Source organism: Pituophis catenifer, unplaced genomic scaffold, assembly GCF_029215685.1.
Source record: "Pituophis catenifer annectens isolate HBS135680 unplaced genomic scaffold, rPitCat1.0.hap2 SCAF_3, whole genome shotgun sequence".
Lineage (NCBI taxonomy): Eukaryota > Metazoa > Chordata > Lepidosauria > Squamata > Colubridae > Pituophis > Pituophis catenifer.
In genome coordinates this window covers 89,647,221-89,665,457 of record NW_027256883.1, presented here as the reverse complement: position 1 = coordinate 89,665,457, position 18,237 = coordinate 89,647,221, and the positions used below count along the sequence as shown (strand labels likewise).

Genomic DNA, 18,237 nt, shown 5'->3' with positions numbered 1-18,237 from the left:
TGGGCCTCCAGCATGGCATATGAGGAGGGAGAGAAAGGGAAGATCAAAGACACAATGGGCCAAGAACACTACAAATGATGGTTAACATATTGGCCCATATGATCTTCCCAGTGGCTTCTCTTATGTTCTATCTGGTCATAAAGAACCAGAATTTAGGTGTTTTGTGAACAGAGCATTTTGCCCATACCCTAGAAACCAGCAAACTTAAAAATTTGCTTTGGTTATAATCAATCAAAAAGATGCTTCCCAACTTTAAACTTTGACTGTCCCAACTGCCATAAAATCAAAATTTATATTAATATATGAGAGAGTATGAAGAACAAACATGAGAAATACTGTGGATTAATTGAAAGATAATCAGATTTACAGATACATGTTTCTTGCCAATATACCAAGGTATTTCTTTTTTTTCTATACTATACAATCAGCAAATTATTCATTTTCACCTGAATTATATATACAGTGTGTGTGCGTGTGTATGTATGTATATATGTATGTATTAAATGTAACTTAAAATATGAGTAGGATCTTCTGAAACAAGGTATATCCTGACATCAATCATTTGTCTTTTATTTGAATATAACCAACTTAATGAATACAGCATTCAAGATTATCTGTAACATCTGAGGTTTTTGTCTACAACACTTTTTTCTGTCTGTTTTTTACAAAGGATTAAACTTTTGGCTGCATCTGATAGCCATGAGGAATGTGTCAACCCTGACAGAATGCATCAGATAACCTTCATTCATTACCAACACATGAAAGCCATTTTAATAGTAAACGTACTTGATTGTAAAAAAAAAAAAAAAAAATAGAGCCTGGTCATGTTGGCATTGAAGTGTGCCCAACAGCATTTGATCCTTGAGTAAGCAATGAATCATCAAGAAATTGTATGACAGAGGGCAGGGGAAAAGGGAGGAATAGCCTTGCCATATATGAAATTATTGAAAAACAAGTGTGCTGATGTTTATATTGAAGAATTCTTTAAAATAAATAAATACATCAAACCTCACATATAATGTACTGCTTCCAATTACTACCGTAATTATAATCTTTAATAAAATTACATGAAACATAAGTATGTATTTTTCTTTCCTTCGTAGAACACATACTCTATTTTTTATTAGTTATACAGTTTATTTTGCTTCCTGGATCACAATTCCTTCAAGCATAACTTCTTGTATTTCATTTAAGGTTTAAAAGAAAACCTCAACCAAGAAAAAATATTTAGATATATACTTGGGTACGTGTTTTTCAATGAGAACGTAACACAACATTTTAATTCTCAATGAAAGCCAACATTTTGCCTATGTTCTATTATTTTATGAAAGCAGAACCACAAAGAAAGCCTTATCTCAGATATAAGCAAATTATTTATAGTCAATCATCTAGTGAAATAATCACTATTGAAAAGTGAAGTTAAAGGTACCTGAGCAATGTCCAAGGTGTCTGATGTCAATCTGTTCCTGCCTCAGGCAAGATGCCTCTCGAACAAAACATGGGTTATTATAGGAGCTTCCATCAGATGCACAAACAGGGTTGAAACTGTAGCCACTACAGTCTATATTGCATACACACCTATTTACATAAACATGAATTAAATAATCAGTATGCCTCTCAAGATAAATGTTTTATTTGCAAGGCATATGTGAAATGAAATCACATTACTTAACACAAATACTACTTCAGTTTATAAACAGGAGAAGATAATCTAAAGTGTATCCATAAAGTCACTCAAATACAATCCCGCAGAAGACAAATGCATTTTCTCTCTGACAGTCAAGCATCTCTCCTAATAGAAGTTATCAGTTGTATCCCTCAAAGTGATAACCCACCAATAGATTTCCCTCAGCATTTCCCTACTGCTCTTCTGCATACTTTTGGTTTCATTTTATACAACCTAAACTTCTTAACAGCAACCAATTTGGCCTTTAAATGCTCATAAATAAATCATGACATTATTCCAGTCTGAATGTTTACCACATTTAAGGTACAGCCTCAGGACAAACAATGTAGTTCAGCTGCTGAAGCTAAGGAATCCTGCTTCTAAGTGCTATGTGGATTAAAGACCACAAGGAAATAATTTATGATTCAGCTTCATGACAGAAATGTGGTACATAAACACAGTGGAATCCACATTAAGTTAATAATATTTTGATTGCACTGAAATCAGTGTGAAAGTTTAGTGAGAACCAGTTTAAGCTCCACTGATTTATTATCCTAATCACTTCAGTCTTTTCCTGTATTCCTTTTTGTAATGTGTTTGTGTAATTTTGAAGCTATGCCTTAGACTCTAAATCTTTGGCCATCTCTACTTCCATGGCAAACTATTTCTCTAAAGGTTATACAGTATGTCGGATATTGGTTTTGCTACAAAACACTGTGACAAAGATAAAATAGAATTCAGTTATGTTTCTTCCTATAAATCAAGACAAAGTCGGTATTGTGTTATTTGTATTTTAAAGTCATACTGGTGCAGAAAAAAAGGAATCTTTAGTAACAATGACATATTAATTCCTTAATTAATATAACTAACTTCATTTATTCCCTTTTAATCAATTAATTAATAATTCAAAATTAATTTTAATTAATTAATTTCAAATTCCTTCCCATACAGGATTGGTTATGAAGTCTTGAAAGAATATTATGCAACCTGAATGATTTCCTACTGTATTTATTTAAAATGATAGTGGCCTTTTCAGCAGCAATATTTTATTTTTCTTGCTACAGAGAACTTTTACATGCAACATCTCTATAGAGGGGCCTGCAGTCTTGTGCAACTCATTCTGGGATTAAACACAGACACAGACACACACACACACACACACACACACAGAGAGAGAGAGACACACAAACACAGAGAGTTGCAAATATGCATGACGTGCACAACTCAAGGTTGAGATGTAGCATTAGAATGTGCAACCCCTATTTTAATATAAGTCGACAACATTTTAGGTCAGCCACAGTAAAGAGGTTGGATAATTGCTCTGGGACTTGTTCAGCTAGTAGGCTGCCAGTTGGATTTCTCTAGTCGAATGATCAGTTTAGAATGCATTTGTCTGGGTGAATGCTCCTCTTAATATACCTTACAATTCATTTGTGCTCTCAGTGAATTTATAGCTTAAATAGTGCAGAAAAAAAGCCATAAGAGAAAAGAAATAATGGGTTAGGATGTTTGCCCCGCAATATCATTAGAGAGAAAGACGTAAAGGAATAAACTTTAAAATGAGTACAAATTCGGCTCGTTCTTATTCAATATATGGTTATTGCTATTATCAAGTGAAAATTTGCTTATGTAAATGAGTATCATAGGTGAAATGGCAGAGGTTTCAAATCAAGTGAAAAACAGCTTTTTTTCAGTGCTTTACTGTAAGTTGTATGTATGTTGTTCAACAATTACTCAAGTATTAATTTCTAATACTAAAATTATTTTGGGCCGCAATCTTTATGCATACATATAAATTTGAAATCAAATAGGTATGTATGTAAATATACTTCATCTAACAGTTTTAATACTTGTATTGCACTTTTCAGATCTTAAACCTTTAAATGTTTTGTTTGTCCATACGTTTGCTTCCATTTTTCACACATTATGAAAATTAAAGGTGTGCCAGAAATAGTTTTGACACCTTTTTACAATTTAGCATCTTTTTTAGTCTCAAATGCAGAATACTGGATCAGTTTGTCAGTTTTAAATAGAATGTGCATGCAAAATTATTGAAATGCTACACTATTTTAGTTTTCCATATGAGGGAATATGTTTTAAATTACCAGATTTTATAACTAATTTTTAAGGAAATATGCACGCTCAATGTTTTCAGCAATTTCAGTCACTTTCTCTCATTTGCTATTTGTAGTCAAGAGGACTTGTTGGATATATTATCCTCATCAATCAGACTGTTTAATGATGCAGAATAGAGAAGGGATCGCCTGATATCCTATTTTGATCTTTATTTTGCTGTTAAAGGGTTAAAGCTAGATCATCCAAAAGCTTTGAGAACACCCATACTAATTCACTGTTTCCAAGTGGCTCTTGAAAATTATATGCTTTTGATTGATTGATTCCTTATACATAAAAAAAAAAAAAAGCTGAACTGATTGGTGCTGTCCTGTAAGCTGTACTGAATAGTATATGTTGCTGGTCTATCGTGTTTTCCCAAAAATAGGACCTACCCCAAAAATAAGCCCTAGTGAAGGGGGTGGGCATGGCCAGCACAGGAGGCAGTGGGCACATGCAAGTCAACAGTGTCTAGCAGCAGCCGCAGCCACACAGCACAAGTGAGTTGATTACCTGTCCAAGCAGCAGGCCTGCCTTCCACCCTGTCCCGCACCTCTGCCTCCATCTGTTTCTGGTGCCGCCTGCTCCGGCCCACTGACTCTCAGGTTTCACATGGATCACCTGCCTCCCCCTCCCCCTCATACATCTGCCTCCGTCTGCTGATTGGACGGGAATCAACTTACCTGCACTGCATGGGCTGCGCAGCCCCAGAGTGCACTGACCAAGGGACTGGCGGGCTGCAGCTGTTGCCAGATACCATTGGTCCCCTGCATGCTTGCCACCTCTTGTAAGTGTGCCATGGGGAGCGGGGGTCCCAGTCGGGATGATCACTTTGAAATCAAGTTTCCCTGAAAATAAGCCCTAATGCTTATTTTGAAGCCCACAAAAAATATAAGACCGGGTCTTATTTTCAAGGGAACATGGTAATTGAGACACAGGGACTGACTGGGAGTGTGCTGGGTGCAAATTACTCTGGAATTTACCCACAATAATGCAGAAGAAATTAAAGAGCATTTCACCTAGGACTTAGTGAGCATGGGACTGGGACAATACATTTGACGAGAGCATTTCTTCACCACAACATCTAAAATCTTTGTCCGGTAGCAGTGTGAAGTTCTACAGTTAGCTATTTTAAAAACAAATCAGCTTGTGATGAAATATTGGTTTCTTTTTCTCAGTAAGCAACTAAAGCGGCCTTGAGAGAGGTGATGTTTCATCCCAAGGGTTGCCATGGATACCTCCAGTCACAAGCTTCCAGCTGTGCCATTCAACCCTGTCAGTGTCATTGAAGGGTAATTGGAAACAACAGGTCACTAAGCAGAGTGGCATATATTTGTTCAAATGCCCACTTGGAAAGGGTCACCCGAACTAAACAAAGAAGGATGCAGCAATGCTCGTCACTTGGACTTTCACAGAACAGTATCTGCTTTGACAAATATTTCCCTTGAACAAAATGTGGATTTCTTTGTGATATGTGCAAACCTGCCTTTTACATCCCAGGAATTCAAGGCAATATCCAGCTCAACAACCTTCTGAGATAGATTTTGCTAAGGCTGGCTAAAAGTTGCCTGGAATTTTGCAGCCAGGTTCAAATATAACATCAAACCACAGTGACCCTTACTTGTTTTGGTTTTAGCATGAGGTGCCAACAAGGTTACTGAAGCAGCTTTAAGGCATTAACTAGTTAGGCACCATTATTGACTATTTGGCAAATATATGTTACCACCAATGTGTAAAAAGCTGGCATTGTATAGAATGCCTAGAAAATGTATGATGTTTTTAGGCAAAGTATGAAATGTCTCTGACATTAATATGCTATGTACTTTCGTTAGGCATTGTATGCAATATGTTGGTGGTAGTTTGTTCTCCAAGCTTGTTGTTTGGCTTCCGAATGTTTCATCACCAGGCTAGATAATATCTTCAGCGGAACTTCGGCTGAAGAAACTGAGAGAACAAACCACCACCAACATAACATCCGAGGTACAAATATTTTCCATCATCTCTAATTGTATATAATACATAGGCATTGTTCAGAATGACAAGAACTATTTAGGCAAAGTATGAAAAGAGAAAAAGGGTTAGGGTCAGGGTTATACCTAACTGTAACCCTTTATTTAAAGTAATTGACAATGAAAGAAGAAATGCAAAATAGAGTACAGGACTTTCTTACTGAAAAATAGACAAGAGAAAAAGACCAGTATTGACCTATTGTTGTAACAAGGAAGGCTAGAACGGCATTTTAGCAGGAGTATTTTATACATGTAGTCCTAAACTTATGACCACAACTGAGCCCAAAATTTATGTTGCTAAGTGAAAAATTTGTTAAGTGGGTTTTGTCCCATTTTACGACTTTTCTCACCACATTTGTTAAGTGAATCACTGCAGTTCTTAAATTAGTAACTCAGTTGTTAAGTGAATCTGGTTTCCCCATTGACTTTGCTTCCCAGAAGGTTGCAAAAGGTGATTGCATGATTCTGGGACACTGCCACTGTCATAAATATAAGTCAGTTGCCAAGTGTCTGAATTTTGATCGTGCGACCATGGGGATGCTGCAACGGTTGTAAGTGAAAAATGGTCATAAGTCACTTTTTTTCAGTGCTGTTGTAACTTTGATCGGTCATTAAATGAACTGTTATAAGTCGAGGACTACCTATACTTTACAGTATACTACCTATACTACCTATACTATACTTTGCCTTTTGCATGCCTGGGGAATGTGTGAAATATTAAGCGTTTCATACTTTGTCATCCCATTTTTGGCACTCTTGGAATTTCCTAGGCAGTTTACAAAAAGCCTAATTTCACACATTGACAGTAACATGTACATTCCCAGCCTATACATTATACCTTGCCTCTATAGAAAAATCAATTCACAAAGGTAAAAGCGAAAAACAGCTGTAAAAAGTGATAAGACAAATGAAGACAAGCCATTCATGAGACAGATTTTTACTTGCTTCCCAAACAGGTTCTAAGTAGGGCAACTCGTCACAACCAATTCACTGTGGCCAACTCACTACAGCCAACTCACCACAGGACAAGTTGTTGTGGGACAAAAGTTACATAATATCGAAGAAGTGACAGAATAGAATCACTAAATAAAGGATGCAAAAGAAGGGGCAAAATGAAAAGTGAATGACAAAAATTAAAATAATTTTTAGTTATTTTAAATAATGAAATAAAATTGTTGAATTGTCCCGTGGCAAGTTGTCCTATGGTGAGTTGGCCACGGCGAGTTGGCCACAGCGAATCGGCAGTGGTGAGTTGGCCACAGCAAGTTGGCCGTGTTGAGTTGTCCCATTCCATCCCAAACATAACTGAAACAAATGCAGTAGCAGTTTTATATTTACCTCACAGACTGATCCACATATCACACAGGTCTTTTGAAACTATCCTTAGTATAACACATAATTCTGTTAGGTGTCATGAGGTGCTGTCACCTAAGAACACCAAGAGCAAAGTAGCCTACAATATCTGCTTCTATGTTTACAAGTATACATTCTGTATATACTGTCTTGAAATAACCAAAACCTAGAATTGCAAATCTGATCAGATATTGTACTTTTAAGTTTTGGAATATTTTGGGGTTGGCAACTCAATGTTCCATTTAAAAATGCGCAAAGTATCTACAAAGCACATCACAAATTAATATTGCATGTTCACTTGTCCATGTACTAGGGAAAGATGATGCCAATTCTTAAACTTTCTTAAAGAATTATTTTTTAAAAAGCCACATTTGAAAAGATGAATCAAATTATTGTTGACACAGCTGGCTTTTGAAATATAGATACAAAAAGGAAAGCAAATCTCAGTAGGCCTTAAGTTATAATAATGTTTCAGCAAATCTCTATAAAAAAGTATTTAGTTCAGCAATAAAAATTCAGGTAGTTAACATTATAACAGGAAGATAATTACATTTAAAGAATCCTCCTTGCTCTTGGAAAATCACAAACCAAATATAAGTGACACATTTTATATGCACATGGAAATTGCATGTGTAAATAGGACAACAGGAAAGTACTTGTCAAGTAACTTGTTCCTTAATCTGCATGGACAATGGCTGCATCTCTGTTCACATTTTATTCACATTTAAAAGCCCTGCCCTTAATACCGCAGTCACTTCTGGTTCTGGTGGCAAGGCTTGTCCCCAAATCACCCTTTTCCTGAGGGAAAATAAGGAGGACACTGCAGCTTTCAGACATTTGAAGGAAATATGATGTAAGGTGAAGTTTAAAAAACAGAAGTTTAAAAAGTTTAAAAATGGCATTTACATCACCTTTCAGAATATGCTATTGATCTCCTTAAATGCACCTGGCATATTTAAATCTACATTTACTTACTTACTTACTTACTTACTTACTTACTTACTTACTTACTTACTTACTTATATACTCCTTGTATCTCAAGGTTTTCTCCAGGTTCTTAAAATGGCTTATATGGAAGTGTTTTTTTTTTTTTTTTAAATCCACAATGATAATTCTGCAGGATAGATTGATTGAGAGAGATTTTGTCACCTACTGATATTCCATGGCTAAGAGCAAATGTTGAACCTAGATCATTCCAGTTCTAGTTCCTTAAACACTACCCTGTACCTTACAACTTCTAGGCTGATAATTGGTTTTCATTCCAAAGCTGTTGTGAAGTTTCCGAGAGATGCCCTAATTAATTCATGAGCCACGAGCCAAACTTCAAAAGAAATACAATCATTTATTAGGAGCACCATTTCAGCAATAGTCGGATACAGTTAGAACTAATCCCACGTAGATTTATGTTTCTCTATGACCCTGTCTCTCTCCTCCTCCCTGGACCTGTCATAAATCACATTCTCCAATTAACCACTTTGGCTGGCTGTGAAACCCAACACTCTCCTACTGATTGCTGTGGAATGTAGGTTCAGTTAGGGAAATCAATCAGCTCTATCAGTTCTCCCTCCCTCCTGCTCATGGCAACTCGAAAGCTTTGCAAGTTGACATTCAGCTCCCCTCACTTCCTGAGGGCGACCTGCACAAAGCAAAACAATTTGAGTACAGATGTAGAGTCTGTACAGATGCAGCTGTATTGCCGAACCAAAAAAAGTGGCTTAGCATCAGTGGTGGGTTGCTACCGATTCACCCCAAATTGGGTGAACCGATAGTGGCGGCAGCAGGAGGCTCCGCCCACCTGCCCGGACATCTCTGCACATATGCAGAAGTGTCGCATGTGCGCACATGCACCCACGAGCGAAGCGGTAGCAGCCGAAATTGAAACCCACTACTGCTTAGCATGATCTCATAACTCTCAAAAATGTATCCACTTTTTAGTCGCAGTTAACATTTTAAAACAATAGGACTAAAATGAATTAAATCTTAGTGATTTCAGTATGTCTCCTCTATGCATGATTAAGATTGTACAACATTGTTTTTCTTTAGGCTCAAAGGTTATTATAATTGGCTAGCAGTAACTGAGTTTGGCTCTTGTTCCTTATTAAAATCTATAAAGTTTTCATTGCAGATGTATAATACATTGTCCCCCTCAGAACGGGATCGCAATTTGGGTGTCCTCCTAGACTCACAGCTAAGATTAGAGCAACATCTGACTGCTGTGGCTAGGGGAACCTTTGCACAGGTTCGCCTGGTGCACCAATTGTGACCCTACTTGGATCGGGAGGCTCTCCTCACAGTCACTCATGCCCTTGTCACCTCATGGTGACGCATTCTACATGGGGCTACCCTTGAAAAGTGTTCAGAGATTACAGTTGGTCCAGAACGCAGCCGCGCGAGCTGTCATGGGTGCACCTAGGTACACCCACATTACACCAATTCTCCGCGAGCTGCACTGACTCCCTATTGGTCTCCGGTCACAATTCAAGGTGTTGGTTATTACCTTTAAAGCCCTACATGGCTCAGGGCCAGGTTATCTTCGAGATTGCCTTCTGCCGCATAGCTCCCAGCAACCGGTAAGATCCCACAGAGTTGGTCTCCTCCGGGTCCTGTCAGCTAAACAATGTCGGCTGGCGGGCCCGCGGGGGAGGGCCTTCTTTGTGGCTGCCCCAGCTCTCTGGAACCAATTACCTCCTGAGGTCCGGACCATCCCCACCCTATTGGCCTTCCGAAAAGCAGTGAAGACCTGGCTTTTCTGGCAGGTTAGGGGCCATTGATCTCGCTCTTGTGATCTGGCGAGATCCAGCCATGAATGGTGTGAATGAGTTTTTAATGTTCTTAATGTTTTTAATTTTTCAATGTCTTCTTATAATGATTTTTTAAAATGTATTGTGAGCCGCCCTGAGTCTTCGGAGAGGGGCGGCATATAAATTTAATTAATTAAATTAAATTAAATTAAATTAAATTAAATATTCTTCTTGTGATTATGGATGGATACATACATTTGCAGAGGGAGCTGTCAACAATTGATCAATAACCTAACTCTAATCTATCTAGAGCAAAGGATGAGTCAGCCAAAATAAGCAATCTATTGATGTATGAAACTCACTGACGGGCAGAACTTTTTGCTGAGCAAAAAAAAAGGAAAGAGATCCCTCAATTTTCCTTTTTTCCCACTCTGTATGCTACAATGTATTTTTGAATGTACTTTTGAAACGATAATACAGATATTCCTTGATTTACCACAGTTCATTTAGCGATCATTCAAATTACAACAGCAATGAAAAAAGTGACTTATGACCGTTTTTCATACTTACAACCATTGCAGCATCCCCTTGATCGCGTGGATCAAGATTCAAATGCTTGACAACTGGTTCATATTCATGAAGGTTGCAGTGTGCTGGGGTCATATGATCCCCTTTTGAGACCTTATGGCAAGCGAAGTCAATGGGGAACCCAGATTCACTTAACAACCATGTTACCAATTTAACAACTGCAATGATTTGCTTAACAACTGTAGCAAGAAAGGTTGTAAAAGGAGGCAAAACCTACTTAACTAATGTCTCGCTTACCAAAATAAATTTGGGCTCAGTTGTGGTTAAAAATTGAGGACTACCTGTAGTGTTTCTAGTTATGATAGGTACAGCTGTCTTGTTATAATATAGAAATCAAAAGAGCTATATAGCTGTCATTTTAGCTGTCACTTCCACAACTAGGGGAATGGATGGACCAGCTACTCCCATCTAGGGTAGATGGTCCATCCAAAGAAGTAAGAAAGAGAAGAAATAGGTGTTGGGGGAAAAGTCTGAATTTTTTTAAAAAAAAAGGAGGGGGGAAGGCAGGAGATGTGATGCTTGAACTTTCATATTTAGTCTCTGCTTCATCCATTCTTAGAATTTGAAACTAAATACTTTGTAAAGGTAAGAATCTTTTACTCAAAAGATTTATTGATACTAGGTTCTAGACCCAAGTGTAGATTCTAAGTGGAGGGCTAAAAATCAGGGTGAAGAAGGTTTAAGGAGCACTTCCACGGCCATCCACCAAAAGCTTCTCTACTGCAAATTTTGTCGGATTCCATAAACTAAGTGGAAAACTGAATTAGAGCCAGGAAAACTCTATTTCTTTACCTGAAATAACCAGCCAAACCATAGACACCAGAACAATAAACAATATTCATTGTAGGCCATGGTGGCACAGTGGTTAGAGTGCAGTACTGCAGGCTACTTCTGCTGACAGCTGGCTGCCTGCAATTTGGCAGATAGAATCTCACCAGGTTCAAGGTTGACTCAGCCTTCCATCTTTCCGAGGTGGGTAAAATGAGGACCCAAAATTGTTGGGGGCAATATGCTGACTCTGTAAACCACTTAGAGAGGGCTAGAAAGCACTGTGAAGCAGCATATAAGTTTATTGCTATTGCTAGGCAATATTTGTCTCTTGAGTTCATTCCCTACATGGGAAATGTTGAGGGTAGGTAATGAATGAAGCCAAGATATAATTTGTCCCGCTTTGTGTGCTCAGCTGTTGTTGAGAGTGTTAACTATGTAGTTGTATGGAAAGGATGTTGTGTAGCTATGACAGGGAGCTAAAATAATCAGCTTCTTTTTCTTCCTGATGAAGTAACCAGTGCAAGAACTATTTGTGCCTCTTTTAGAGCTAGTTCTCTCTCCCTCTAATCAGATTCTCAGCATCACTCAACATAGTGATTTATGCCAAGCAGAAGATTTGCTGTTAAGAGATACACTTTAAGATATTGTAACTCGAGAGGGTTTATGCAATCTATAAGACTTCGGCGTATTTGGGGATGTTTTATATAACCTTATTTGTTTCTCCCAGAAGTTATATTATCTGTTGTTTATTTATACCTGAAATGGAAACCAAGGAAGAATGATATGTTAGTGATATTTTCTCCCTGTGATTCGTTCGCATATTTATGCGCAGTAATGTCACACACTGTATTCATCTGAATCTATCCAAATGTTAATTTTCCAACTGTGCTGTGCAGCTCGTGACAACCACCTGCTCAAAAGTCACTTCTTTCCCTTAATAAGCCCAATAAAAGTTAAAGGAAAGGAGGGGAAATGATGATGAATGTGATTGTTTGTATCTCTGTGCTGAATGTAATGAGTTGTGGTATACCTGACAGTCTAATTGCAGACTACTGCTAGAAATGAAAAATGCAAGTTTGCACTATGAATAATACTTCCCAGAATGCCGCTTGAGGTGAGTCCCTCATAATGGTTGAATGTTTCAGTAGATTTTGGGAAATTGATGTTCTGCAATGATAGGCAGGTAGTTGGAATAAAATTCTTTATCCTTTAATTCTCAGAGCTTTTCATCAAGTTGGGTTTGTTTTTTAAACAATCACTGGGGCCACGCAGAGCAAGCAATTATCTTTAAATTTCACTCTTCCTCATTTATATACCCATGGATATGCAGATCTGTGTGTTTGTATATGTGTGTGAATGTGTATATGTGTGTGTGTGTGTGTGTGTATGGCCATTCCATAAATTATTCTATTCACAGAGATCTCAAAGAAACTGCAGACACTCAATACTGATTCCTTTTTCCTCCTTCAGGCTACTCCAGATAGTCTGAAATCTCCAGAGAAACCTTTCTAAAGGCACAAGGCCTTTCAAGAAGTAGTTGTTAGAAAGATCAAATTTCATTTCTTATTTCCAGTATGAGAACCCAGAGAAGGGCTGTGTTGCTAAAATATACAGTATTAATGCATAAATTCATAACACTTAAACCAAGAGAATAACATGCCATAACCATCACCATTAGCACCAATCTTATGACAGACAAGACATCTACATGAAACATCCTTAATCCGGATTTCACTTGTGATTTTATCCCAGGAAAATGGATAATGTAAGGAATACTATCCCTTTTAACTTTTAGCTTCAAAGCAACAGATTGCTATTTTTCAAATAGTCAGACACACTTAAAAAGACTATATGTGTATACAATGCTATTCTATAATAGATAATTTTAAGTCTAACCTTTTTTCCTGATTTCATCATTCCATGATTTAAAAATGAGTTTAATTTTTGTATAATGTGATATATTAATAAATTATGGTAATATAGACAGAATGTGTCTTCATCAAGAAATACATCAAATCTACATTCTTACAATTGTTGCTATTTAAACTGGAAACATACCGCTTTTCAGAGCTCAAAATAGGCTGAATTCTTCAAAAGAAAGTGCTGTGCTAAGAAAAGCTAGGAGCTGTTCATATCTGTGGCCTTCTTAATTACTGGGAGAAGGTAGCTTGTGCCTTTGGGGACAGTCACTTACCCAACATTTTCTGCATCTTCATCACACTCAGCTCTGTACTTGCAAACTCCACATTTGGAATGTTTTCTATGAATGTCTGTTCCAGATCCTTCGTACTCTAAAACAAAGCCACATCAACAGACTATTATCTAATGAACATTTCCAAAAGAGTGAAAAATATTTTTCAGATACATATTATACTTCTCTATGGACATAAATTAGATAACATTAGTCATCCTACCTGCATTCTATCACTTATTCTCATAATTATAACCAATTCTGGTCCCACTTTAGGCATGAAAGCCAACCTGATGACTTGACTTTGGTCCAGTCAGTCTCTTTCAATCCATCCACCTGACAAGAATGTTTGTTGTGGGGAAAATAGGAGGAGGAAGGAGTTATGTAAGTTCGCCACCTTGAATTACTTGTAAATTATTGAAGGTGGGATTTTTAAAAAATCTTTTAAAAGTCCTATTCAGAACTCACTGAATAGATTAAAAAATATGCATGCTGTATATTCTAATTCGTTTTAGTTTATTTTAAATTTTGTATTTATATGTTTTATTCTATGGCTGTTCACCGCCCTGAGTCCTTCGGGAGTAGGGGGGTATACAAATTCAATAAAATAAATAAATTAAATTAAATATGATCCTGACAGAATCTAAATATCTAAAATAGCAACAGTCTAGATAGAACAACAATTCATAAAAACATAAAGACCTAAGGATGTATGGCTGTAAAAAGTTTTACTGAAGTGTATCCAGTATAGCTGAAATGTCTAGACATATAATGAATGTCAAGTTATTACCTCGAAATAAGAGCAGACTTATTTTTTTAGAATTATATAAAGCCCAAAGCCTTTTACTTAGTTCCTTATGCTAGTAATAATAATATTGCACATAACTGAGCCGAGGCTAAGTTATTTTAAATGTCACTGGTTTCATTGGGAGAGTTATGTGTTCAACTTCTTTTCATTAAATGGGAGATGCACTTAAATGTACACATAACAAGTATCCTTTAAACTATTGTGACACAATAGTGGCTATAACAAAATTATATTAGATGTTATTGTAACATGGATAAGAATTTAAAAACAGATTGCTGATCTGTTTTTTTCCCTGTGCCATTAATCCATTAATAAGATTTCATCAAGACGGGATTTTTTGTTTGGTTTGGTTTTTTTTTTTTGCACAAGCTTGTTAAACCAGAATATTATGTCAGCAGATGGCAAGAAAAAATACATGATAAATTCTGTCTGTGATTTATTTCACCAGGAATTTATAATACATCAATATATTTTGGGTTGAACTAGAAACTTTGAAGATCCCTTCCAGCCTTATGATTCTATATTCTAACGTGTTTCCCTGAAAATAAGACCCGGTCTTAAATTTTTTTGGGCTCCAAAATAAGTACTAAGGCTTATTTTCAGGGAAACACGATTTCAGGGTGATCAGCCCAACTGGGGGCCCTGCCCCTCCTGATGCGCACACAAGAGGCAGCAAGTGCATGGAGACTGACGGTATCCGGCAGCAGCTGCAGCTTACCATTCTCTTGGTCGGTGCACTCTGGGGCTGTGCAGCCCACACAGCACAGGTGAGTTGATTTCCTGCCAAGCAGCAGATGAAGACAGAGGTGCGAGGGGGGGGAGACAGGGGATTCGGATGTGCCATGTGGGCCGCAGGAAAGCTGAGTGGGTGGGCTGGAGCAGAAGGGTGGCCACAGAAGGCTTGTCTTCATGTGGCAACACCAGCAGCAGAGGTAGAGGCGCGGGGCGAGGTGGAAGGCAGGTGATCCCAATGCATATCTCCGACCTCCGGGTGTTTCGCTGTGCACTGAAGACCCTGTTGTTCCGCCAGGCCGGGCTATCAATATAATAATTTTAAATTGGGGTATTTTAAATTTTTTGGGGTTTTAAATTGGCCAAATCTATTTGATTATTTTAATTTTTAATCATTGTTGTGTCTTGTGCTTTTAAATTGGCTGTACACCACCCTGAGTCCTTCGGGAGAAGGGCGGTATAGAAATAAAATTATTATTATTATTATTATTATTATTATTATTATTATTATTATTATTATTATTATTATTATTATTATTATTATATGGCCCGCAGGCAAGCCAAGAGAAGTGAAGAGGAGTCTCCTGCGGCTGCACATTGCTCTGGTCCACTGACTCTAGGCTTCCCGCAGCCTGCACAGATCATTCAGATTGCATGCCTCCCCCCGCCTCTGCCTCCGCTTGCTGCTTGGTCAGATAATCAACTCACCTGCACTGTGCAGGTTGCGGCTGCTGCCGGATACCATTGGGCCTCGTGTGCTTATTTTTTGGGTAGGACTTATACTAGGTGTACACTTAAAATCAGGCTTGGGCTTATTTTTGGGGTAGGTTTTATTTTCAGGGAAACACTATATGCTTAATAGTATATAATATAGGAATATAAAGTAAAAAAACCCACTTTAATGAGAAAAGCACTGACACTTTGCATGTTATCTGAGGCAAAGATGTGAATCCACAAAATTGTATTTAGCAACTCACAGACAAAACTCATTTTGTTTATACACAGAACTAGTAGAAACAAACATTCAACTCAAGTATTTTTCAAACTTGGTAACTTTAAGTGTCTGAACTTCAACTTCCAGAATTCTTCAGCAATAAAGCTGGTTGGGGAATTCAGGGAAGTTGAAGTCCAGGCATCTTAAAAGTTGCCCATATTGAAAAACTTCAATCTAACTCCAAGAGATAAATGCCCTATTCTGTCACCCCTACAAGGTCATATACTCTTCTTTCTTTCATGTAAAGCTGTAGTTAATTTCAAAAATGGAATGTTTCTTGCATGCAACGATAAACTTCTATTTCACTGAGAATGCAAAATATTAAAAAATATTTAATATAACTAGTATTGGGCATTACCACTGTTTGAGTTTTAAAATAGTTAAAAGTAGTACTCCTGACTCCCCCCCCCCCAGTAATTGGCTAGCATTCTAACAAATGGGGATAACTTGCCAGAAGCTGGATAGAACATTCTCTGCTCAGTTCACCCTGTATCTTCATAAATAAAATCTAAAAACTCCAGTGCTAACTGCTTTTAAATCTCACTGATTACAATATCAGAACTAAATAACGAGCCACTGAAAAAAAATTCCAAAGATCAGACAAAACCTTCAGGCACAAAGCTTTGTCAAAGGCTAATTATGTCACAAGAATGCCTGGGAAGGATGTAAATCGGTAATGCTATAGTAAAAAAAATAAATAAAAATGCTTCGCTTCAAATCCCCAGATTTCCTTAGGAAATAAATGCATCTGGAATACCAAAGGAACCAAAGAGCTCTGCAGAACCTTGTCCATTGTCCTTGAGGAGTCCTGGCTAACTGGAAAAGTGCCAGAGGATTGGAGAACAGATGTAGCTCCTCTCTTCATAAAAGGAAAAAAAAGGACACCTGTGAGCCAGTGAACCTAACTACAATATCCGGAAAGATATTAAAACAGGTAATAAAGTAAACTATTTGTAATCATCTGTAAGTTAATGCTCTGGTTGCAAGGACCCATCATGTTTTGAAAAAAATAAATCATATGTGACAAATTTTGTTTCCCCCTTGGATAGAGCAACTACTCTAGTAGACAAGGGAACTACTATGTATATAATCTACCTTGATTTCAACAGAGCTTTCCACAAAGAGTCACATGGTGTTCTCATTAACAAACTGCTGATTTGGATAACAATACAGAAAGGTGGCTCAACAGCTGGCTGGCAACTGCATCCAGAATTAACTGCATTCAGCATGAATGGCTCTACATCAAGTTCACCAGTGCAACCTGTAAGAATCAGTCTTGGAGCCAGAATTATTCAACACGTTTATTAATGACCTGGAGATCATTAATGAGATTAATTGATTGCATATCAATTTGCAAATTATACAAAGTGGGAGGTCTAGACAAGATCTAGGTAATTGAAAGAGAATGTAGTTGATTTGAACAACTTTGAAAACTGGACTGAAAATAACAATGCAAGTTAAGTATTATATTTAGGGAGAGAAAAATGTAGGGCACGTATACAAAATGGGAAAAAAACCCAGAAAGAAGACACAGGAACTTGAAGAAATGTCCTATGAGGATTGGCTGAAGAAACTTTTGATGTTCGGTCTGAAGAAAAGAAAGTTTAGAGGAGGCATGACAGCCATCTTCGTAAAAAGAAGTTACAGACAAGATGGCAAAGAATTTATGCCCACAGGCACTAAAATGAGGAATAAGAGGTATAAGTTGCAGCTACCTAGATTTTATTTAAATATGTAAATATATATAAGGAAAAACTCTTTAACTAAAATGTCTGGACAGTAGCAGAACAATTGAACCATGAAGGTTATGGGTTCTTCATCTCTTGTTGAGGCTAGACAAGACATTTCTCATGGAAAATCTAATTAGTTTTCCTGCACATTGTAGAGTTGCATTAGATTATTCTTATGGTCCTTTCCAACACTACAATCGTGATTGAATGAAAAAATCTGATGCTTCAGTATTTATTATTATTAACAAATATTATAGTGCTTTTGTGTCTCTTTGTGTGTGTGTGCATTCATTCATTTAATTATTCATTCTAGTATTCCTTGCAGCATGAGATATAAAAAAAACATTAGTTCCCCCTTGGTGGGGACTAGTAAGTGAATTATGTTGAATAGCAATGGCAAAATCTGAACTGAAGCTTTTCGGTTTTAATCCAGACTTTCAAGCCTTACGCTATATAAATTCCTAATAGATTGTGCAACATTTCACTTGGGAGGATCATAATATTTCTAATTAGAACATCACTTCAATACGTACCTTCTCAAA

General features: G+C 37.3%; 1 protein-coding gene across 1 annotated transcript in view; it reads right to left on the bottom strand.

Moving 5' to 3' along the window:
- TMEFF1 (transmembrane protein with EGF like and two follistatin like domains 1) overlaps nucleotides 1–18,237 on the bottom strand; it is a 113,163-nt gene that overhangs the window by 14,738 nt on the left and 80,188 nt on the right. The window contains exons 5-6 of the mRNA XM_070939103.1: nucleotides 13,435–13,531; nucleotides 1,430–1,578 (exon numbers count right to left, since the gene is read on the bottom strand). Coding sequence (XP_070795204.1) covers nucleotides 1,430–1,578; nucleotides 13,435–13,531 — 246 coding nt within the window. The remainder of the gene's footprint in view (nucleotides 1–1,429; nucleotides 1,579–13,434; nucleotides 13,532–18,237) is intronic.